The sequence below is a fragment of the Cervus canadensis genome, chromosome 20 (genome assembly GCF_019320065.1).
Source record: "Cervus canadensis isolate Bull #8, Minnesota chromosome 20, ASM1932006v1, whole genome shotgun sequence".
Taxonomy (NCBI): domain Eukaryota; kingdom Metazoa; phylum Chordata; class Mammalia; order Artiodactyla; family Cervidae; genus Cervus; species Cervus canadensis.
Window position 1 is genome coordinate 22,842,207 of NC_057405.1, and position 23,125 is coordinate 22,865,331.

The 23,125-nt window shown below is 48.3% G+C and overlaps 1 protein-coding gene across 1 annotated transcript; it reads left to right on the top strand.

Moving 5' to 3' along the window:
- Positions 1-1,756: 1,756 nt before the first annotated feature.
- Positions 1,757-23,124, top strand: LOC122422698. Its single transcript, XM_043439320.1, has 5 exons — positions 1,757-2,053; positions 21,067-21,278; positions 21,672-21,981; positions 22,220-22,667; positions 23,061-23,124. Exons 1-5 carry the CDS (start codon positions 1,780-1,782, stop codon positions 23,122-23,124), a joined length of 1,308 nt encoding a protein of 435 aa, XP_043295255.1. The 5' UTR covers positions 1,757-1,779.
- The last annotated feature ends 1 nt before the right edge of the window (position 23,125 follows it).

The following is a 23,125-nucleotide window of genomic DNA, read 5'->3' on the forward strand; positions in this document are numbered from 1 at the left end:
GTGGAAAACTGAACATGAGAGACTATTTGCAAGTGTTGTCTCTGATGAAGGGTTCGTATGAAAAACAGACTAAGAACTCACACCACTCGGTGAACCAGAAACAATAGCACCACACCTATCCCTTCCCCTCACAGCAACTCCAATCCCAATCCTTTATCTCACTGAAAGCTAAACCCTAAAACCTAATGCTAGGCTAACAATAGACATGCAATATATATTCATAGGCATGCATCCACAGGAGAGACAGTCAGGGAGGGAAAAATTGATAGCCTGAATTTAGAAAGGTTAAGAAAGAGACCCATCTACAGAGAGAGACTGAACAACAGAGAGAGGAAATGAGAAGATTTCCCAGAATTTGCATGAATCAGTCTTGAGGTTTCAACCAGTGACAGGGCTCATTCACTTGCAAGGGGGGAAATGACCCAAGGTGACAAGAGGAAAAGAGAGAATGCTGGGAGCCATTGGAGGGGCAGCCTCGCCCTCCCCTAGAGGCTGAGATGGGAAACTTAAGCCAGAATCTCAATGGAAAAGGAGGACCAACGAAGGTTGTTGTAGATCAGAGGGGGCGATGTCTGAATCTTACCTTCAGACCTCCCACTGGGTGGGGGGCTGGGGGGATCTTGAAATAGTTAGGAAGGTGAGAGGACTGCCTTTTCTTAGGTCCCAAAGCCCATCCAGGCCTGTTTCTGCCCCATTCTGTGCTAGGTCAGCCCTGTATTGAATCCTTCCTTTGGGAAGTCTCAGTGCACAAACTCCATGTGATACCAGCCCCAGGTGGAAAGGCATGGGGGTCTCGGAGGCCAACAGATCTGGGCAGGAGATGGGAGAATGACCCCCGCTGAGCAGAGGGAGAGACTGGGGAAACCCTAAGGGGCACATACTTGTCCAGGGCCACATCACTTATGAGAAGGAGGAGCCTGGTCTGAAAGCAGCTGTGTCCTCAGAGCTCAGGCCCTGGCGGAACCCAGGCCTCCCCAAGGCTGAGGGCTGGGCAGTGTGGGTGTCACTGTGCCCACATGTGGCCTAAGGGTGTGGTTGAACAGTCAGAAACACTGAGGTTCCCCTGGGGAGCTTTGTGTAAGGGACCTCAGCAACAAACCACAAAAAATGATGTCACTTCCCGGAAATAGAAACCAACAGAACCCAGAACCCAGGTATCCAGGTCTCCACAGGGGAGAGGAAGCCCTAGCCGTATCACTTGCTGCCAAGATGTTCTGCTGTTTGCCCCTGCCCAGAGGCTGGAGCCTCAGGAGAGCTCATAGGCAGTGTGTGTGTGAATGCTCCTGACGCTGGCTCAGGGCCCCCCAAGAGGCCTCTGGCCATTTGCCCAAAGGATCAGAAAGGTAGCACGGGAGCCCCAGGCCGGGCCAGGTCCCCTCTCCCATCCCACCCGGGTCACCCTGAGTCCTCTCCCTGTGAGTGTAGAAGGGGGTTTCTCGGGTTGTGCCGGCCTCCAGCAAGCCCAGGCAGATGTGGGGTCAGAGCCTGTGGGCCGGTGTTGTCCACACCCCAGGGGAGAGCAGGCTGGGCGGGCTGAGGAGAGTCCAGGCAGCGCTGGCTGCCCAGGCTGACCTCACGCCCTCAGGGGGGGTCCCCATCCTCCCGGTTGGGTATCTGAGCAGACACGCATTTCTGCTCATTTCAGAAGCAGAAGTTCGAGCAGGCAGAAGCAGCAGCCATACTGCCAGGCCCAGCTCGGTAAACTCCAAGCAGGGCTCGCTGACGGTCACTGTCATTTCAGAGCTTCCCACAGGATATGGCTGATGAGGGGGACACCCCATGCACCCTCCCATGGAGGAGTCAGAGCACCACCCCCCTGCCCGGGAGGCCCAGTGCAGGCTCCAGGAGAGTGTGCCCACGGAGGGGTCCGCCCAACTGGGAATGAAGAGGAAGCCGGGAAAGCCTGCTGCCCAGACAGCACCCAGGACACACCCCAGGGCGCAGTCTCAGCCTGCCATGGGGCTCAGCACACCCGGCTCCGACCCAGAGCCCCGAGAACCGCTGCCTCTGAGGCAGCAGGAGGACCTGGAGCGCAGCATGGCAGAGCACAGAGGTGAGGAGGCTGGGGCTGGGAATCTGAGTGTGTGGGGAGGGGCGCTGAGCTTCACAGGGAGGAGTCCTCCAGAGCTGGGGCTGGGCCAGCAGCAAAGGCTGGCCTCAGCCCACCCACTCGATGGACTGCAGTCAGAGACAACATCCTCTTGTGACTTCCTGGGCTGGGAACTGTCTCTAAAGTTAGGGAAGAATTCTGTCTCCAGAATTTTCTTTGTCTGAAGGATCAGAAAGGTAACACGGGAGCCCCAGGCCGGGCCAGGTCCCCTCTCCCATCCCACCCGGGTCACCCTGAGTCCTCTCCCTGTGAGTGTAGAAGGGGGTTTCTCGGGGTGTGCCGGCCTCCAGCAAGCCCAGGCAGATGTGGGGTCAGAGCCTGTGGGCTGGTGTTGTCCACACCCCAGGGGAGAGCAGGCTGGGAGGGCTGAGGAGAGTTCAGGCAGCGCCGGCTGCCCAGGCTCACGCCCTCAGGGGGGTCTCTATCCTCCCGGTTGGGTATCTGAGCAGACACGCATTTCTGCTCATTTCAGAAGCAGAAGTTCGAGCAGGCAGAAGCAGCAGCCATACTGCCAGGCCCAGCTCGGTAAACTCCAAGCAGAGCTGGCTGACCGTCACTGTCATTTCAGAGCTTCCCACTGGATATGGCTGATGAGGGGGACACCCCATCCACCCTCCCATGGAGGAGTCACAGCACCACCCCCCTGCCCAGGAGGCCCAGTGCAGGGTCCAGGAGAGTGTGCCCACGGAGGGGTCAGCCCAACTGGGAATGAAGAGGAAGCCGGGAAGGCCTGTTGCCCAGACAGCACCCAGGACACACCCCAGGGCGCAGTCTCAGCCTGCCATGGGGCTCAGCACACCTGGCTCCGACCCAGAGCCCCGAGCACCCTCCCTCTGAGGCAGCACGAGGACCTGGAGCCCAGCGCGGCAGAGCACAGAGGTGAGGAGCCCGGGGCTGGGAATCTGAGTGTGTGGGGAGGGGCGCTGAGCTTCACAGGGAGGAGTCCTCCAGAGCTGGGGCTGGGCCGGCAGCAAAGGCTGGCCTCACACCATCTTGCAGACTGCAGTCAGAGAAGGCATCCAGTGCTGGGTATTCCTTGGGATTCTCTCAGAAGGTTTCAGTCACCGGATGCACACACCACAAGGCTGGCCATGGGTAACCTTTTCTTCTCTCACAGCTCTAACACTGGCCTTTAATTTCAACCAGGCTCCACTTCTAAGTCCTGTCCCTACCATGGTGGTTGCTATAGGTGCAGGACCCAGGGATCCACTGAAGGGAAATCGAGACCTGAGCCTACTCTCCCAAAGACACCGGGCCAGCTGGGTACTGGCCAGCACACTGGGCAGATTGGACCTCTGTGCCTGCAGGACCCCCAGCCCCAGGCACCCATGTCCCACCCCCTCAGCCCGAACGTCCACCTCCAGGTGCACCTGCCCCTGCTCGGGCTTTGGCAGGAGAACCTGAGTCTGGGCATGAGTTACCACCTCTGCAGGGAGAGCCTGCCCTGGCTCCTGCCCAAGACCCGATGCCCATGATGACTGACTCACCCCTGCAAGGAGAACAGGCCCCCGCTCTGGACATAGAACTTGAGCCCTTTCTGGAAACACCTCGTCCAGGGGCGTGGTTGGCTCTACAGCCTCCATCCCTGTCTGCTCCCCGTGATGTCATCAACTCGCTCTCCACCCAGGGGAGATTGAGGTCCGTTCCCTTGAGTGTCTTTTCATTTGGATTTTATGTAACTTTTCTGTGCTATTTTATTTTTTTATGGCTTTCTGTACTTTTTTCGGTTAAGTTTTAATGAATAAATTATTCAAAATTGTTGCAATTTGGGAACACTCAGGACCTTCAAAGTGCTATGTAACCATCACCGTTCTGTAGTTTCAGACCCTTTCAATTTTTCTGCCCCAGCTCCCAACAGATCCTTTATTCACATCCCTGTTTGTCTGTTCCCCCGATCCTGAACAAACTTTAATCCTTTTCTTTCTTCATTTCTTCCTATATTCTGGGTGTCCCCAATCAATGACTATAGCAAAATGATAGAAGTAGTTTTTTTCTGATTCCCCACATACTGTAAGGCTACATTTGAGAATTTTTGTTTTTATTTCATTTGAAGTAGCCTTTGGGTATCTGAAAGGACAGTGTAGGTACTTTCAAGATATCATGGGCTAAATGAAGACCTTTTGGGAAACATAGTCATAATCTCCAGGCAGGCATTGTTGTAAGTGTGACATCTGAGCCAGAGGATAATGCTGAGCTCTTCCTGTGGCACAAACAAACTCAAAAAATAAGCCAAGAAAGAGAGCTGGGAAAAAAAAAAAATCCTAACAACAAGTAAAGCATTCTTCATGACAGCAGGCTAGAGAATGACCCAACATACTTGTGGCCTAAAAAACCTGTAGAAACTCACTGTTCCGTAAAGAAGAGAACATGTGGGATGTTCCAAGGAGAGGCAATGCACATGGCCAGTGTAGTTTAGAGACAGCCTGACGGCTCAGAGGAAGACACACAATAATAGAAACCCTTTGCAGACAGCAGTGACGATCAACACTGTGGGAAGTGCTTAGGTGGTGAAAAAGTGTCCTGGGCACCACGTGAGGGAGCAGACTTGGTTCTCTTCCTCTGCCCCCACACCATTCCCTCATGAAGGCAGCTCAGGTGCAATCATGCCCTGCCTGCCTGTCTGGCTCATTCATGACCTGTGAACACCTCCAGGGCAGGCCTCCACTTTCTCCTCTCTGTGCACCGTGAACCTGCACACAGTGGGCCTTCAGAACCTCAGGAGACTCGAGCCATTCCCACTAGTCAGAACCCTCCCCAGGCATTAAAACGCCTGTGGAGTCACTTTGGCCCAAGCACGGGTTCCAGAATGCTGGAGGCTATGACACCCTCTCCACTGTGAAGAGTCAGGTCCCTTTTGACAGAGCTTCTGAGCTGTCAGACCTGAGCTGTTGTTTCATTGTCAGCTCTGAGCATCCAGTAGAAGCCAGGTGGGCCACACTGCTACAAAGGAGATCACAAGCTGAGTTTCAAGGGAGGCACTGAAAGGACAGCAATGGATACAATGGGCTGCAAACTGAGTGAGGGTCCCCACAATACTTGGAAAGGCCTGTGGTGTGCAAGTGCAAGTGGGGAGTAGGGCCCCCAAGGTCCAACAGAAGAGAGGTACTCGGGAGCAAAGGCCCTTGGCCTCTCCTGTAGCAGCCCCAGATGGCAGCTCATGAACAGTAGACAGCAATGTGGTCGCATGAGCATGACTCTGTAACTGCCTCAGAAACCAAGAGAAAGAGATCAGGGTATGTGGGAATCTGGAGGGTGTGGTGGGGTGGATAAAGGGAGGTGCCCTTCCTCTCTTCACTGCAAACTGCTTTTGTGAGTCTCAAAGCTACCAGATGGCATTTACCAAGTCAGGTCCCCACAGTAACTAGTGTGGGCTGGGTGCCTTAGCCCCTGTCACAGATAAAAGCCACACCAGTGTCTTCCCTGAGTTCAAACCGCAAGATCTGGGGGTTCTGTCTGGTACACACCTCTTTGCTGCAGCCACGTTACCCCCTTCTCTCAGCGCCAGGTTTCTGCTCTAGAAAGAGGACATCTATTGCTCCCTTAGCAATAGATGCTATTGCTATCTTAATCCTGTGAAGACTAATTTGGGTTATCCGATAATTAATATCTAGCCCTTAGAGATATCACCTGAATCCAGAATAACTGGAGTCTCCCAGTGGCATCTGGCATTTCTTCCCTGAAGCCAGCCAAACCCCACATAGTTGCATTTCTAGGATCTCCACTTAGCCCGCTGGACAGAAAGCCCAGCGGGGTTCAAAGAAGCTACAGACAAGCAGAAGAGGACTCACAGGCAGACGGCTTCCCTCAGGTCTCAGGAGGAGCTCCGGGACCACAGCAGGAACAGGCGCTCTCAACCCCTGGGCTCAGCAGCGCCCTCATCCTCAGGTCGGCGGCTCTGGCCTGATGGGAGCACGAAGGTCACCAACGGCCCCAGGCTGACCTCATGCCCCGCCCACTGCTGTAGCCTGACGCCACCCGGCCCCACCCCTTCTGGCAGAAGGAGAAATCCTCTCCCCCTTGATTCCAGTTTGGGGCCCGGCCCTGGGCCCTGATTGGTCACTGCACTAGTCCTGAGCCAATCACGGTGGCCAGGGAGGACAGAACACACCGATTGGCCAGGTCCAGGTCATGTGACCCTAATCTCCAGGATATGTGGGAGCTGCTTAGCCTGTGACAGGGGTGGAGACAGTGCAATGCCCCAAGAGCAAGGCTGAGCATCCAGTCACTGTGTCCATGTGCTCAGTGTCCTGGGACGTGCCTGCTCCTCTCTGCACACTGCTTTCTCCGCTGCAGAGAAAATATTCATGACACACCTCTTCTCTTTCCAAGCCCTGTTTCACGTACCACATTCAAGGGAGCAAGGCCTCCTGTTTGAAGATATGTTTGGAGATCCTCTGCTAGTCTCTAGGTTTGTTTTTTGTGTCATGTTAGAATAATTAATTTTGTCAGAAAACACCAGTGAGCAACATCACATGCTGCTCTGTGTTTTCAGGATTATTACCTGTTCTGAGTAGAGGACATAGCCCAAGGTCCTGTCAAAGGGAGTGAAGTTTGTCCAAGGAAACACCTGAGACACCAAATCACTGAATCCTTTAGCTGTACACCTTTAACTAAAAAATCATTAAAAGTCAACAATACCTCAAGTTAAAAAAAAATCCACTCATCAAAAATAGTTCAAAAATTTGCCAGGGTTTCCTTTCAAGTGTTGGTATGTTTCTAATTGCTTTGGTGGTGTTTTGTGAGGCAGGGATTCAACTTACTTTCCCAGTTGGTATTCCCAATGGATACCAAATAGTCCCAATGGGCTTCCATTCTCCATTTACATATTAAGAAACAATTTTCAAAACCCCAAGTATTAAGAATTTCAGATCTTTGGTTATTTGCGGAGCACCCCAGAGGCAGGTGTCCTTTTCTGTGTCTTCTCCTCCCATGTCACCATTGCCAGTTCCTAGTATACACAAGTGCCCCCAGAAAGTTCTCTGTAGTGAACTATGTATGTTTCTGTGAAGACAGACAATGTGAGCATGGAGGTGGGGCTGAGTCCGTGGTGACCACTGAGCATGCTGAGCAACCCCAATGTTAAGTCTGGCTGTAACTTCCTAAGGCAAGGTCTGTGTTTCTTCCTTTGATGTCTGGCTGCCCACAAGAAGTTTGAAGGGTTGAAACTTGGGTCTCTGGAACCAGCAGTGTAGAGATTAGATCCATAGCCTGATTTTCCATTATACTTCTAGCATTTGGGCTCTCTTGAGCTGGTGTGGGGATATTTCTGATACATTCCTGGTAAAGGCGTGAAAGGCAGTCAGTACCTGTGCTTTCCACCCCTTGCCTCGTCTGTACTTCTGTCATTTTTGTCAATATAGTTCATTGTCAATTCTCTTAGTCCTTGTGTCATTCTGACACTCAGGCACCTCCAGCTCCCGGAGGCTCTTTGCCTGGTGGAGAGAAGGAGAATTCAGAGCAGCACCACATCACATTGGACCAGAGAGAAGGTTCCAGCCAGGAAGGCTCCATCCCTGCTGTGGGGGGCAGGGGGGTTCAGAGTTCACTTCGGACTGTGCACCCCCGGGCCCTTGGTTCAGGCCCCACTCTGAGATCTGGAAAGGAGGTGGCTTCCCTGCCACCGTCCCCTCCCACCCCCACCCTGAGAAAAAACTAGTTGTTTTTTTTTTTTTGCCTCGGTCCACATCCAGTCCCATCTGGCTTCCCAGCTCCACACTGGACCCTCACCCACAGATTGAGGAGAGCCCAGTCCCAGAAAAGTTTCACACAAGGAGAGGCTGCTACTGACCCTTCACCCCCCTGGTCTAAATAAGCATTTCTTTTAGTTTCACAACCCTGGAAGGAGGTACTGGTTTTGTGTCCATCTTGCAGTTGAAATGATTGAGCCTCAGATCATTGTGTCATTTGCCCAGGGTCACTCAGCAGGTTAATGAGTGAGCTGGGATTTCAACCCAGAATTCCTGTCTCGGAGTCCATGACTCTGTGCAAGTCGTTCAGCTCCTGGTTTACATTTATTTCAAGGTATTTTATTCCTTTTGATGCATTTGTAAATGGGACTGTTTTCTTCATTTCTCTCTCTGATGGTTCATCTCCCATTATCTTGCTGAATTTATTAGTTCTAATAGTCGTTTTCTGGTGGATTTTTTAGGGTTTCATGTAATATCAGGTAATAATCGAAAAGGGATATTTTACATCTTCTGTTCCAATGCGGATGCCTTTATTTTCTTTTCTTGCCTAATTGTTCTGGGGAGGACTTCCAATACTATGGTGAATAAAATTGGCGAGAGTGAACATGCTTGTATGATTCCTGATCTTTTAGGGAAAACTTTCAACTTTTTACCACTTAGTCAGATGTTAGCTGTGGTCTTGTCTTATATTGCCTTTAGTATGTTCCATGTATAAACATTTTATTGAAAGTTGGGATGATACATAGATATTACACTTGATCAAGAGCTTTTGCTGCAACTTTTGAGGTGATCATATGATTTTTATTCTTTATTTTGTTCATATGCTGTATCACATTGATTGATTTACAGGTAATGTCATCCTTGCATCCCTAGAAATAATTCCATTTGATTATAGTGTATGATGGAGAAGGCAATGGCAACCCACTCCAGTACTCTCACCTGAAAAATCCCATGGACAGAGGAGCCTGGTAGACTGCAGTCCATGGGGTCGCTAAGGGTCGGACGTGATTGAAGTGACTTTGCAGCAGCAGCTGCATAGTGTATGATTCTTTTAATGGATACTTGAATTTGGTTTGCTAATATTCTTTTGAGGATGTCTGCATCCATTTACACCATGGTCAGGCTTTTCTGGTGGTTCAGATGTTAGAGAATCTGCCTACCATGCGGGAGACCCAGGTTTGACCCCTGGGTCAGGAAGGGCCCCTGGAGAAGGGAATGGTTACCCACTCCAGTATTCTTGCTGGGAGAATTGTTTGGACAGAAGGGCCTGTCAATATACAGTCCGTAAGTCACAAAGAATTGGGCACGGCTGAGTGACTAACACACGAGAGTCCCTTTTGACATTCTTTAAATTTAAATTTAAAATGTTAATTCACTGAAAAACTACAGTCAAAGGAAAGATTACAGAAATAAGAGAGTCGTTAGAACAAAATGACAATAAAGCATAACAGATAAAAAAAAACAACCTCCAAATAATGACTTTTCATAAGAATTTTAGATCTTCAGAGGAATTCTCTTTAAAGTGAATTTGACATGAAAGGTTTAATTTTAAATATAAATCTATTTTGGTATTATATTTCTATGATGAGGGCTGAAAAGTTTCTAATTTATGTAAGATATTGAGGAATAGGGTGTAGCTATTAAAATCATATTTCAAAATCATTAAGGAATGAATAAGCACTAAAATATATTGGGAAAGCAGCTATGAATAGATGATCCCATAGAGTTTAGATGATAGTGCAGATATATTGAGTGAAAGTTTTCAAATTTCTTTATTTTTAATTGAGGAATAACTGCTTTACAATGTTTAGTTGCTTTCCCTCATACAACAACAGGAATCAGTTGTAAGTAAGTATATATATATCTCTCTCCTCTGGTGAGCCTCCCTCCCACCTCCTGCCATCCCACCCTTCTAGGTCATCACAGAGCACTGTGTTGGGCTCCCTACATTATATACCAACTTCCCACTAGCTAGCTATTTTACATATGGTACTGCCTATGTTTCCATGCTATTCTCTCAATTTGTCACACCCTGTCCTACCATAGCTAGGCAGACAAGTCTTTCCTCTGCATCTGTGTATCTATTTCTGCCTTGCAAAAAAGTTCACCAGTACCATTTCCCAAGATTCCATAAATATCCACTGGTATATGATATTTGTTTATCTCTTTCTGACTTAATTCAGTCTGTATCAAAGGCTCTAGATTCATCCACCTCAGTTATACTTACTTGTGTTTGATCCTTTTGAGGGCTCAGTAATATTCCATTGTGTATATGTTCCACAACTTCTTTATCCATGCATCTGTCGATGGACATCTTGGTTGCTTCCATGCCCTGGCTGTGTAAATTGTGCTGCAATGAACATTGGGTACATGTCTTTTTTCAATTATTATTATTTCAGGGTATATGCCCAGGAGGGGATTGTTTGGTCATATGATAGTTTTATTCTTCATTTATAAAGAAACCTCCATAGTGTTCTCCTAATTGGCTATATCCATTTCTAGTCCCTCCAACAGTGCAAGAGGCTTCTCTTTTTCCCATTTCCTGTCCAGCATTTATTGTTTGTAGAATTTTTGATGATGGCCATTCTAACTGGTGCGACATGATAGCTCATGTAGTTTTGATTGGCATTTCTTTAATAATGGGCAGTGTTATCATCTTTTCATATGCTTGTTGGCCCTCTTAATGTCTTCTTTGAAGAAATGTCTGTTTAAATCTTCTGCTTATTTCTTAACTGGTTGTTTGTTTTTCTGAGAGCAAACTGTATGATCCACCTGTAACCTTTGAGATGAATCATTTTTCAGTTGCTTGATTTGCAATTATTTTCTCCCATACTGACAGTTGTCTTTTCATCTTGTTTATAGTTTTCTTTGCTGCTTAAATACTTTGAAGTTTAGCTAAATGCCATTTGTGTGTTTTTTGTTTGTTTGTTTGTTTGTCCATTTCTATTACTCTAGGAGGTGGGTCAAAGAGGATCTTGCTTTGATATATGTCAAAGAGTGTTCTGCCTATGTTTTCCTCTAAGGTTTTATAGTTTCTGGCCTTACATTCAGGTCTTTATTCAATCTTGCATTTACTTTTGCATATAGTGCTAAGAAGTGTTCTAATTTGATTCTTGTACTTGTAGCTGTCCGGTTTCCCCAGCACCACTTATTGAAGAGGATCTCTTTTCTGTCTTTTATCCATTGTATATTCTTGCCTCCTTTGTGAAAGAAAAGGTACCTTTAGGTGCATGAGTTTATCTCTCAGCTTGGTATCTTCTTAGATCAATATATATTTCTGATCTTGTGCCATGACCATATTGTCTTGATGACACTAGCTTTGGAGTATAGTCTGAAGTCAGAAAAGTTGATACCTCTAGTTCCACCTTTCTTTCTCAAGATTGCTTTGGCTATTAGGGGTCTTGTTTTTTTCCCATACAAATTACAAAATTATATGTTCTAGTTCTTTGAAAAATGCCATTGGTAATTTGATAGAGATGAATTGAATCTTCAGATTGCTTTGGGTATTACAGTCATTTTCACAATATTGATTCTTTCACAATATTGTATCATCTTTGATATCTTTCATCATACAGCATTTCTTACTGCATATGCATGTTTTGTCTCTTTAGGTAGGCTTATTCCTAGGTATTTTATTCTTCTTGCAGTTGTGAATGATACTGTATCCTTATTTTCTCTTTCTGATCTTTCATTGGTGTTGTATAGGAATGCAAGGGATTTCTGTGTATGAATTATGTGTCCTGTGCTTTACTAAATTCATTGATTAGCTCTTCTAATTCTCTGATTGTATCTTTAGGGTTTTCTATGTATGGAAACAGGTCATCTGCAAACAATGAGAATTTTAATTCTTGTTTTATAATCTGGATTGCTTTTATTTCTTTTTCTTGTCTGATTGTTCTGGCTATGACTTACAAAACTGTATTGTATAATAACAGGGAGAGTAGGCACCCTGGTTGTTCATGATCTTAGAGGAAACACTTTCAGGTTTTCACCATCAAGAATAATGTTTGCTGTGAGATTGTCATATATGATCTTTATTATGTTGAGGTAGGCTCCTTCTGGTGCCTATTTTCTGGAGAGTGCCCATTTCTGAGAGTTTTTTTTTTTTAAATCATAAATTGCTGTTGAATTTTGTGAAAAAAATTTTCTGCACCTATTGAAATTATCATATGATTTTTATCTTTCAATTACTTAATACAGTGTATCTAATTGTTTGATTTGCATATAGTGAAAAATTTACACACCCTGGGATAAACTCCACTTGAACTTGGTGTGTGATTCTTTTCATGTAGCTTTGTGTGTTGTTGTTGTTGTTTTTCTAGTGTTTTGTTCAAGCTTTTTGCATCTATGTTCATCAGTGATATTGGCTTTTTATTTTCTTCTCCGTGTGGTATTTCTGTTGGCTTTGGTATCACTGTGATGGCAGTCTCACAGAATGAGTTTGGGAGTGTCGCCCAGCTTGCAGTTTTTGAAAGACTTTGATCAGAATGGGTGTTAACTCATCACTAAACCTTCGATAGCATTCACCTGTGAAGCCCTGGGCTTTTGTTCATCGGAGACTTTTGATCACACTTAGTAGTGGTTGTGAATAATTATTCATATACAGAGCTTGTGATGAGTGTTAGTGACAGGCTCACTCCCAAGGAAAAGGGGTTCCAATTTCCACTTCACATCCCAAGAGAGGCACTTGGTCTTCAAAAGGAAGGTATTTCATCATAAACATAAGGGCAGCTTTATCTGCATGCAACCCATGAGTTGTGGCATACTGATCATGTATTGAAATGATAATATTTTTTGTATGCTGGATTAAAATATGATTTGAATATTAATTGCAGCTGCTTCTTTTTGCTTTTTAAATGTGGATACTAGAAAATTTAAGGTTTTATATGGAGCTTGAGTTTGTAGTCCACATTACACTCCATGAATAGCTTTGGCCTAGAAGGGAAGCCTAGTCAAGGTGACCTAATGACCATCAGGCTGGGAGCTGGGCACACCTTTGCCTAGACAGAGTTAGACTCTCCCCATTAGAGCCGTGTGTGAATGAACTCGTTGTGGGCATAGAGAATCCTTGAGTGTAGTTTGTCTTCACAAAATTTTCATCATTTGCTTCTTTTGGTTCTGACCAGATCTTGGTGGTTTTTGACTGATGACAGAACAAACAGGCCTGGAGTGCATTTCCTGTTAAGTGCACTTGAGCCGGGGCTTCCCAGGTGACTCGGGTGGTAAAGACCCCACCTGCCAGTGTAGGAGACGTAACAGACTCAGGCTTGAGCCCTGGGTCAGGAAGATCCTCTGGAGGAAGGCATGGCAACCCACTCCAACATTCTTGCCTGGAGAATCCATGGACAGAGAAGCCTGGTGGGCTAAAGTTTATGGGGTCACACAACATCAGACGTGACTGAAGTGACTGAGCACACACACGCACTTGCAGGTGAATTATGACGGCAGATTGAAATACGTCAGTGGAGGCAGAATGGGGGTGGAATGAGGGTGAGTTGAGAAAGGTTCTGGTTTCTGGAAGCTGTACTGTATTATCCTTCTATGCTCTTCTTTTTCTTCCTTTGCTTTTAAGACTGCATGTTGGTGGTGGCAGGACAACACTGACTGTCTTTACTAGAAGATGTCCTCATTAATTTAGATTTTAGAGACCGAAACTAAGGATGGTGCGCTATGCAATATGGAATAGGCAAATGAATATTTCACCCGCCAAGCTCAATATCTGAAGGCCTAACTATTTGCAGAACTAAATTCTTGGAGGAGGGACATCTTTTCGTAACTGCCAATATCTTAGACTCTCATAGTTTAGAACTAGGATTCAAATGTTTTTGATCACTCACTCCCTTCCTCCCCCATACTCCCTACACTTCTGAAGTTTTGGGAAAACCAAGAAACCTTAGTGAGAGCAAACTACATAAATATTCAAGAGCATGCAAAGCCCAAAGTCTTGGTCTAAGGTTAAAGAACCTCACCACTGCACAGTTCCATTTAAAATTCTAAGCCAAACACATCAACGCAGAGAGTCAGCTCTTGCTGCAGGATCTACCTTCTGTCCATTTCCACTTTTCCCTCCAGGTCTCAGTACCTGCTGATCACAGTGCCACAGTGTCCCCCAGGTACCTTGTCACCAGGTCCAGGAAATGACCCCCAAGAGGTCAGACCAGTAGGAAGTTGCTGCCTTAGCAGCTGGGAGTCTAGTGAGTCTGGTGATAACTTCACTAACCCTCAGCCCTCCCTGACCCTAGGTCTTCTCGTTGGCATTGATGTTGGTAGTGTGAGGACTTCTAGAGGACACGTATGACACTTGGCTCTTCAGTAAGAGGAGCTGATGTCCTTGGCTGGCAGGATGAGGGATGGGACTGTGTGTCAGGTTCCATTTTCTGAGAAGGAAAACACCTCACTTCCAAGAAGCCTTGAGCTCTCAGAGCTAAAGGAGACAGACCAAGAGTGTAGAAATTGTGATAGGTGCTGAGCAGGAAAACTGTGTGAGAAGGCGCTGCTACTGGCTGTGTCCTGTCTCCCCTGGGTAGTCCAAGCTCATCTGGAGAGGGAAGAGTCAGACATGACTGAGTGACTGACCTGAACTCAACTGGGGCAATGGCATCTGGCTTAGAGTTCTGCCAGGTGAAGCTGGAGGTTTGCCAGAGGCTCATGCCCTAGAGAAGGGAATTCCACCCACTGCAGTTTCTTGCCTAGAGAACTCCATGGAAAGAGGAGCCTGGTTGGCTACAGTCCATGGGCTCACAAAGAGCTGGATACGATGGAGCATCTACCACCACCACCACCACCATCATACGCAGTCAGTGGACCTTGTCCAAGACTGACAGGTCTAACTCCCGTCACTTCTGGCACCCTTATTCTACTTTGTCTTTGCAGTAGACTTACATGGACACTTCGTAGTGGAATAATAGAGTGTCTGTCCTTTTCTGTCTGGCTTGTTTCAATTAGCATAGTGACTTCAAAGTTTACTCACTTTGCAGCACATTTCAGAATTTCTTTAGTTGTTAATAATATCATGTAGGTTCAACATCATGTACCATCTGGGAATTACAGATTAAAATCATGACATATCACACCACAACTGTCAGGACTGCTAAACTCCAAATATATGATAAAACCTATCACTGGAGGGTGAGCAACAATAGGACCTACGCCTAATTGCTGGTGGAATGCATGGTGGAATGCCTCACGTTCTGAGGCAGTTTGGTAGTTTTTCCACAAAGCTAAACAAGTCTCACCTGTGGACTTGACTATCATGCTTTCAGTATTTAGGCAGCTGCTCTTAAAATGCAAATAAGGACGTAATTATGCACAACAGTTCTGTTCAAACAGGCTATACATTTTAAGAAGTTGTGATATTCGTCAGTAGATGAATGTGTAGGTCAATTGGATTACATCCAAGTCACTGGGGGCAGAACATGTCACCCTAAGATGTGTCTCTGACATAGGATTAGTTTGCTGTGTTTAATTCAATAAAATAAGAAACAGAAAACCTTAGTAGAAGTTGCCCTGTTTGACTTTAAGATTTACTAACTGATTTTTGGCCATGCTAGGGCTTCATTGCTTTGAGAGGGCTTCCTCTAGTTCTGGTGAGTGGGGCTCCTCTTGTTGCAGAGCACGGGTCCAGGTGTCCAGGCTTCAGTCGTTGTGCTGCATGTGTTTAGGAGTTGTGACTCCCAGGCTGTAGAGCGCTGGCTCAGTGCGTGTGGTGGATGAGTTTAGCTCCTCTGAGGCATGTGAGATACGCCTGGACAGAGAACCAAACCCATATCCCATGCATTAGCAGGCAGCTCCTTAACCGGTAGAAGACCAGGGGAGCACGAGGTTGCCCTTTTGTGAGTTCCATTTCCGTTTAGTAGGGAAGTCTCTGTTTGTAAGGGTATGTCCCTCTTTGCACCTGAAATAGGATAGTTCCATCTGAAGGAACTCTTCTCAGTGAAGAGGTCCCGGCATAAGTCTGCAGAGAATCATATGCTTGTTTACTGTGCTTTCCATGATAACCTGCCATAACTGACCTCCCTGGTTCCTCCAAGGTCTTTGCTATGTTTTGAGCTGTAGATGGTATTTATGCTGATGGCTTTGGTCACTGCCGGAAGTGACTCAGTTTCCTTGGCATCTTCCCCAAGAGAAACATCTGTCTCTCTCCTGATATTTTGGCTTTCATGATGGAGAAGGAAGGCTCAACCAAGAACCAAAAGGGCAGAGGGAAATTGTGTTTCCTCCTATACACATGCAAAGGAATAATACTCAACAGTGGACAGGAGTGAAAAGTCAGCCCTTGAAAGACAGGGACAAATCTTCGATGCATATGGCTAAGTGAAAGAATGCAGTCTGAAGAGGCTGAGTACAGTATGACCCCATTGATGACATTCTTGGAAAGGCAAATCTCCACAGATGTGAAAAGAGATCCTGGGGTGGGGAATTTGAAGTGATCCTTCAGATGGATTCCTCTTAATATGCGTTTGCTAAACAAATCAATTCATATGGTCCAAGGGGTCAATCATGATCTATTCAAATTTCCTTTTTTAGGCTATCGGAGTGCACAGAATGGAATGCCAAATACCACAGAATCAAACTGTATTAGAAATGCATGGAAAAACTTCACCATAGGGGATGAGGTAACGGTGCTGACCTAAATGAATTTTAGAAATGAAGAGACTCTCTAGACTAATGGCAAAATGGACCATACCTAAGCAGTAGGCTTTGTTTTCTGGAGTTCTGTCCAGAGTGTGAAAGTGAAAGTCACTCAGTTGTGTCTGTCTCTTTCTGACCCTATGGATAGTCCAAGGAGTCCTCCAGGCAAGAATACTGTCATGGGTAGCCTTTCCCTTCTCCAGGGGATCTTCCCACCCCAGGGATCGAACCCAGGTCTCCCGCACTGCAGGCGGATTCTTTACAAGCTGAGCCATTAGGGAAGTGTAGTAGCTGACCCTTCTGAAACCATTGTGTATGTAATCCGGAAAGATCCAATGCAAAAACAAATGTCAGATGGTGGGAGCCTGGTTCTCACTGTGGGAGTGGAAGTTATGGATAAGGAAAGGGAGATAAGATATACAGAGAAGCCCTCCACATCCTAGCTTTATGCTTCCTGGGAGGATGGTGTGGGGAGTTGACTACCTGGGGAAATGCACAGACCGTCATGGCTGGAATGCCATGCAGAAGTAGTGAGCTCACGCTTCCCCTGTGTTAGTTACTACATTTCCCTTGTGGCTCAGCTGGTAAAGAATCCACCTGCAATGCGGGAGACCTGGGTGTCATCCCTGGGTTGGGAAGACGCCCTGGAGAAGGGAAAGGCTACCGACTCCAGTAGCATGAAGTCAGGCAATGGCAGTGAAAGAGTTGAATCCTAACCAGTAGACCAGTGGTCAGTGAGAAGGCCCTGGCTGAGTGGCTTTGTAGAAATGAATTTCCACAAAGAAGCAGAAAGGATTGAAACAAGTCAAGTGTTTATTAAGTGGAAAGACCGTCTTTGTGAATAGAAAAAACTGTGCGCTCAGAAAGAGATGTCCCCATTGAGATATCCCCAAGAGATGTCCCCAGAACACTGGAGTGGGTAGCCTTTCGCTCCTGCAGGGCGTCTTCCCAACCCAGGGATTGAACCCATGTCTCCCGCATTGCAGGTGCATACTTGACCAGCTGAGCCACAAGGGAAGTGTAGTAGCTGACACTTCTGAAACCACTGTTTATGTCATCTGGAAAGGCCCAATGCACAGATAAATGACACATGGTGGAAGCCTGGCTCCTGCCTGTGGGAGTGGCAGTTATAGAAAAGCAAAGGGAAAAAAGAGATATAGAGAAACCCTCCACATCCTGGAACTAGACTTCCTGGGAGGATGGTGTGGGGATTCGATGACCTGGGGAAATGCACAGATCTTCATACCTGGAGTGCCATGCAGATGGAGTCACCTCACACCCCATCCTTCCACCCACACTAGCTGGAAATGAGGCAGAAGAGAGATGAGCCCCAGCTTGAGAACCTGGAGGCCCTCCCATGTGGACAGACACAGTAAGATGAAGACAATAGCAGGAGGGAATACGACCCGATCCCTGTCCAGAGAACTGACGAAAGACCATAGAGTCCTCATTGTCAGGGTCGACGAGAGCTGTTCGACTACACAGGTGCAGAAAAGCTCCCAAGGGTCAAAGGACGAGAGGGCGCCACCCTACAGTCAGTCAGTGACATCAACTCCCCTTAGGCTTCCTTGCTAGAACCTGCCTTGGCTAAGTGATGCACACACATGGGAAGGAACCTGAGAGAAACCAAATACAGACTCAGAACCAGACAGAGCAAGATGGTGGGCCAGAGGAAACCTGAAAGAAACACTGCATGTGAGTGATTTAAGCCACCGCAATGGGGACATCTCTTTCTGAGCGCACAGTTTTGGCTATTCACACAGATGGTCTTTCCACTTAATAAACACTTGACTTGTTTCAATCCTTTCTGCTTCTTTGTGGAAATTCATTTCTACAAAGCCACTCAGCCAGGGCCTTCTCACTGACCACTGGTCTACTGGTTAGGATTCAACTCTTTCACTGCCATTGCCTGACTTCATGCTACTGGAGTCGGTAGCCTTTCCCTACTCCAGGGCATCTTCCCAACCCAGGGATGGCACCCAGGTCTCCCGCATTGCAGGTGGATTCTTTACCAGCTGAGCCACAAGGGAAATGTAGTAGCTAACACAGGGGAAGCGTGAGCTTACTACTTCTGCATGGCATTCCAGCCATGAAGCTCTGTGCATTTCCCCAGGTAGTCAACTCCCCACACCATCCTCCCAGGAAGCATAAAGCTAGGATGTGGAGGGCTTCTCTGTATATCTTATCTCCCTTTCCTTATCCATAACTTCCACTCCCACAGTGAGAACCAGGCTCCCACCATCTGCCATTTGTTTGTGCATTGGATCTTTCCAGATTACATACACAGTGGTTTCAGAAGGGTCAGCTACTACACTTCCCTTGTGGCTCAGCTCGTAAAGAATCCGCCTGCAGTGCGGGAGACCTGGGTTCGATCCCTGGGGTGGGAAGATCCCCTGGAGAAGGGAAAGGCTACCCATGACAGTACTCTTGCCTGGAGAACTCCTTGGACTATCCATAGGGTCACAAAGAGACAGACACAACTGAGTGACTTTCACTTTCACACTCTGGACAGAACTCCAGAAAACAAAGCCTCCTGCTTAGGTATGGTCCATTTTGCCTTTAGTCTAGAGAGTCTCTTCATTTCTAAAGTTCATTTAGGTCAGCACCGTTACCTCATCCCCTATGGTGAAGTTTTTCCATGCATTTCTAATACAGTTTGATTCTGTGGTATTTGGCATTCCATTCTGTGCACTCCGATAGCCTAAAAAAGGAAATTTGAATAGATCATGATTGACCCCTTGGACTATATGAATCGATCTGTTTAGCAAACACATATTAACAGGAATCCATCTGAAGGATCACTTCAAATTCCCCACCCCAGGATCTCTTTTCACATCTGTGGAGATTTGCCGTTCCAAGAATGTCATCAATGGGGTCATACTGTACTCAGCCTCTTCAGACTGCATTCTCTCACTTAGCCACACGCATCGAACATTTATCCCTGTCTTTCAAGGGCTGACTTTTCACTCCTGTCCACTGTTGAGTATTATTCCTTTGCATGCGTATAGGAGGAAACACAATTTCCCTCTGCCCTTTTGGTTCTTGGTTGAGCCTTCCTTCTCCATCATGAAAGCCAAAATATCAGGAGAGAAACAGAAGTTGAATAACATGTATATCTTGCATGTGGGGAAGAGGCCAAGGAAACTGAGTCACTTCCTGCAGTGACCAAAGCCATCAGCGTAAATACCGTCTACAGCTCAAAACATAGCAAAGACCTTGGGGGAAGCGGGGAGGCCAGTTATGGCAGGTTATCATGGAAAGCACAGTAAACAAGCATATGATTCTCTGCAGACTTATGCCGGGACCTCTTCACTGAGAAGAGTTCCTTCAGATGGAACTATCCTATTTCAGGTGCAAAGAGGGACATACCCTTACAAACAGAGACTTCCCTACTAAACGGAAACGGAACTCACAAAAGGGCAACCTCGGGCTACCCTGGTCTTCTACCGGCTAAGGAGCTGCCTGCTAATGCATGGGATACGGGTTTGGTTCTCTGTCCAGGCGTATCTCACATGCCTCAGAGGAGCTAAACTCATCCACCACACGCACTGAGCCAGCGCTCTACAGCCTGGAAGTCACAACTGCTAAACACATGCAGCACAACGACTGAAGCCTGGACACCTGGACCCGTGCTCTGCAACAAGAGGAGCCCCACTCACCAGAACTAGAGGAAGCCCTCTCAAAGCAATGAAGCCCTAGCACGGCCAAAAATCAATTAATAAATCTTAAAATCAAGAAGGGCAACTTCTACTCAGGTTTTCTCTTTTTTTATTTTATTGAATTAAACACAGCAAACTCACCCGATGTCGGAGACACATCTTAGGGTGACATGTTCTGCCCCCAGTGACTTGGATGTAATCCAATTGACCTACACATTCATCTACTGAAGGATATCACGACTTCTTAACATGTATAGCCATTTTGAACAGAACTGCTGTACATAATTGCATCCATGGTTGCATTTTCAGAGCAGTTGCCTGAATGCAGGGAGCCATTCTATGCTCAGCCACCCACAGAAGCCAAGCTGGGAGACTTGAACCAGAATCTCGATGGAAAAAGAGGACCAGAAAGTTGGCTCCTCTTTCATATAAGAGAAGGCGACCTTCCAGTCTTCCTTTCAGCCCCGCAATTGGGGGGTGGGGTCTTGAAAAGGCAGCAAGGGGAGTGTCTTTTCCTAGGTCCCAGAGCCTGTTTCTGCCCCATTCCGTGCTAGGTCAGCCCTGTATTGAATCCTTCCTTTGGGAAGTCTCAGTGCACAAACTCCATGTGATACCAGCCCCAGGTGGAAAGGCATGGGGGTCTCGGAGGCCAACAGATCTGGGCAGGAGATGGGAGAATGACCCCCGCTCGGCAGATGGAAAGACTGGGGAAACCCTGAGGGGCACATGCTTGTCTAGGGCCACGTGACTTAGGAGAAGGAGGAGCCTGGTCTGAAAGCAGCTGTGTCCTCAGAGCTCAGGCCCTGGCGGAACCCAGGCCTCCCCCAAGGCTGAGGGCTGGGCGGTGTGCGTGCCACTGTGCCCGCACGGGGCCTAAGGGTGTGGTTGCACACTCAGAAACACCCAGGTTCCCTTGGGGAGCTCTGTGTGAGGGACCTCAGCAACGAACCCAAGAAATGATGTCACTTCCTGGCAACAGAACTCAACAGAACCCAGAACCCAGGGACCCAGGCACCACTGCGAGAGGAGACCCCAGCCAGATCACTTGCTGCCAAGATGTTCTGCTGTTTGCCCCTGCCCAGAGGCCGGGGCCTCGGGAGGGCTCACAGGCAGAGTGTGTGGGATCGCTGGCGACGCTGGCTCAGGGCCCCCCGAGGAGGCCTCTGGCCCTTTGCCCGAAGGAACAGGAAGGTAACCCGGGAGCCCCAGGCCGGGCCCGGCCACCTCTCCCATCCCACCCGGGCAACCCCGAGTCCTTTCCCTGGGAATGGGGACGGGGGGTTCTCGGGGTGTGTCTGCCTCAAGCAAGCCCAGAAGGATGTGCGGTCAGAAGCCTGTGCACCGGTGGCGTCCCCACCCCAGGGGAGAGCAGGCTGGGCGGGAGGGGGAGAGCCCAGGCAGCGCTGACTGCCCAGGTTGACCTGACGCCCTAAGAGGTGTCTCCTTCCTCCCGGGTGGGTATCTGAGCAGACACACATCTCCGCTGGGACCAGAAATTCAAGTGGGCAGAAGCAGCAGCCATACTGGCCAGGCCCAGCTCGGAAAACACCAAGCAGGCCTGGCTGACGCTTACTGTCATTGCAGAGCTTCCCACCGGATGTGGCCGACGAGGGGGACACGCCGTCCACCTCCTCGAGGGAGGGGTCGGAGCCCCACCCCCCTGCCCGTGAGGCCCAGTGCAGGGTCCAGGTGAGCGTGCCCATGGAGGGGTCAGCCCAAGGGGGAGTGAAGAGCAAGAGGGGAAGGCCTCCCCAGAAACCACCCAGGACACACCGCGGGGCCCAGTCTCGGGCTGCTTCGCGGCTCAGCACACCTGGCTCCGACCCAGAGCCCCGAGCACCCCTCCCTCTGAGGCAGCACGAGGACCTGGAGCCCAGCGCGGCAGAGCACAGAGGTGAGGAGCCCGGGGCTGGGAATCTGAGTGTGTGGGGAGGGGCGCTGAGCTTCACAGGGAGGAGTCCTCCAGAGCTGGGGCTGGGCCTGGAGCAACGGCTGGCCTCACACCATCTTGCAGACTGCAGTCAGAGAAGGCATCCTATGCTGGGTATTCTACTGGAAGTCCTGGGAAGCTTTAGAGCCCAGTTAGGCCCGTGACAAGGGAGACCTCTGGGTAATCTCTTCTTCTCTCCCAGCTCTAGCTCTGACCTTCCAACTCAACCAGGCTCCATTTCCAACACCTGTCCCTACAGAGGTGCTTGCTGCACGTGCAGGACCCAGGGATCCACTGAGGGGACATCGAGACCTGATCCATCCTGCCTCAAAGACACTGGACCAGCTGGTTCCTGGCCACCACACTGGGCAGATCGGACCTCTGTGCCTGCAGGACGCCCAGCCCCAGGCACCGATGTCCCTCCCCCTCGGCCCAAACGTCCACCTCCACCTGCACCTGCACCCGCTCGGGCTTTGGCAGGAGAACCCGAGTCAGGGCATGAGTTACCACCTCTGCAGGGACAGCCTGCCCTGGCTCCTGCTCAACACCCAGACGCCCACGATGACTGACCAACCGCTGCAGGGACAACGGGCCCCTCTTTTGGACAGAGACCCAGAGCCCGTTCTGGAAACACCAGGTCCAGGGGAGCCGTGGGCTCTGCAGCCGCTATCCCTGTCTGCCCCCCATGGATGCCATCAACTCGCTCCCCACCCAGGGGAGACTGACTTCCCTTCCCTTGAGGGTCTGTTTATTTGGTTTTTCTCTACCTATTTTGTGCTCTTTTACTTGTTCTATGGTGTTCTGTACTTTTCTTGGTTCAGTTTGAAAGAATAAAATTATTCATTTATTTAATAATAACAATGTCATAGTAACAATTATTGTTGTTTAATAATTGTTATTGTTGTTAACAATTATCGTTGTCTAATAATAACAATTATTGAAAACGGCTGCAATCTGGGGACACTGAGGACCGACAAAGCGCTGTGTAACCATGGCCACCCTGTAGTTTCAGACCCTTTGAATATTTCCGCCTCACCTCCCAGCAAACCCTGTATTCACGGCAAGCACTCCCTGTTCTTCCGTCTCCCTGACCACGAACAAACTTGAA

What these genes read in the sequence shown, in the direction of transcription:
- LOC122422698 (XM_043439320.1), top strand. Translation starts at nt 1,780, where the DNA reads ATGCACCCTCCCATGGAGGAGTCAGAGCACCACCCCCCTGCCCGGGAG. An exon ending in CAGCATGGCAGAGCACAGAG is followed by an intron (nt 2,054 to 21,066) that starts GTGAGGAGGCTG and finishes TCCTGGCAACAG; the next exon opens with AACTCAACAGAACCCAGAAC. An exon ending in CAGCGCGGCAGAGCACAGAG is followed by an intron (nt 21,982 to 22,219) that starts GTGAGGAGCCCG and finishes CTTCTCTCCCAG; the next exon opens with CTCTAGCTCTGACCTTCCAA.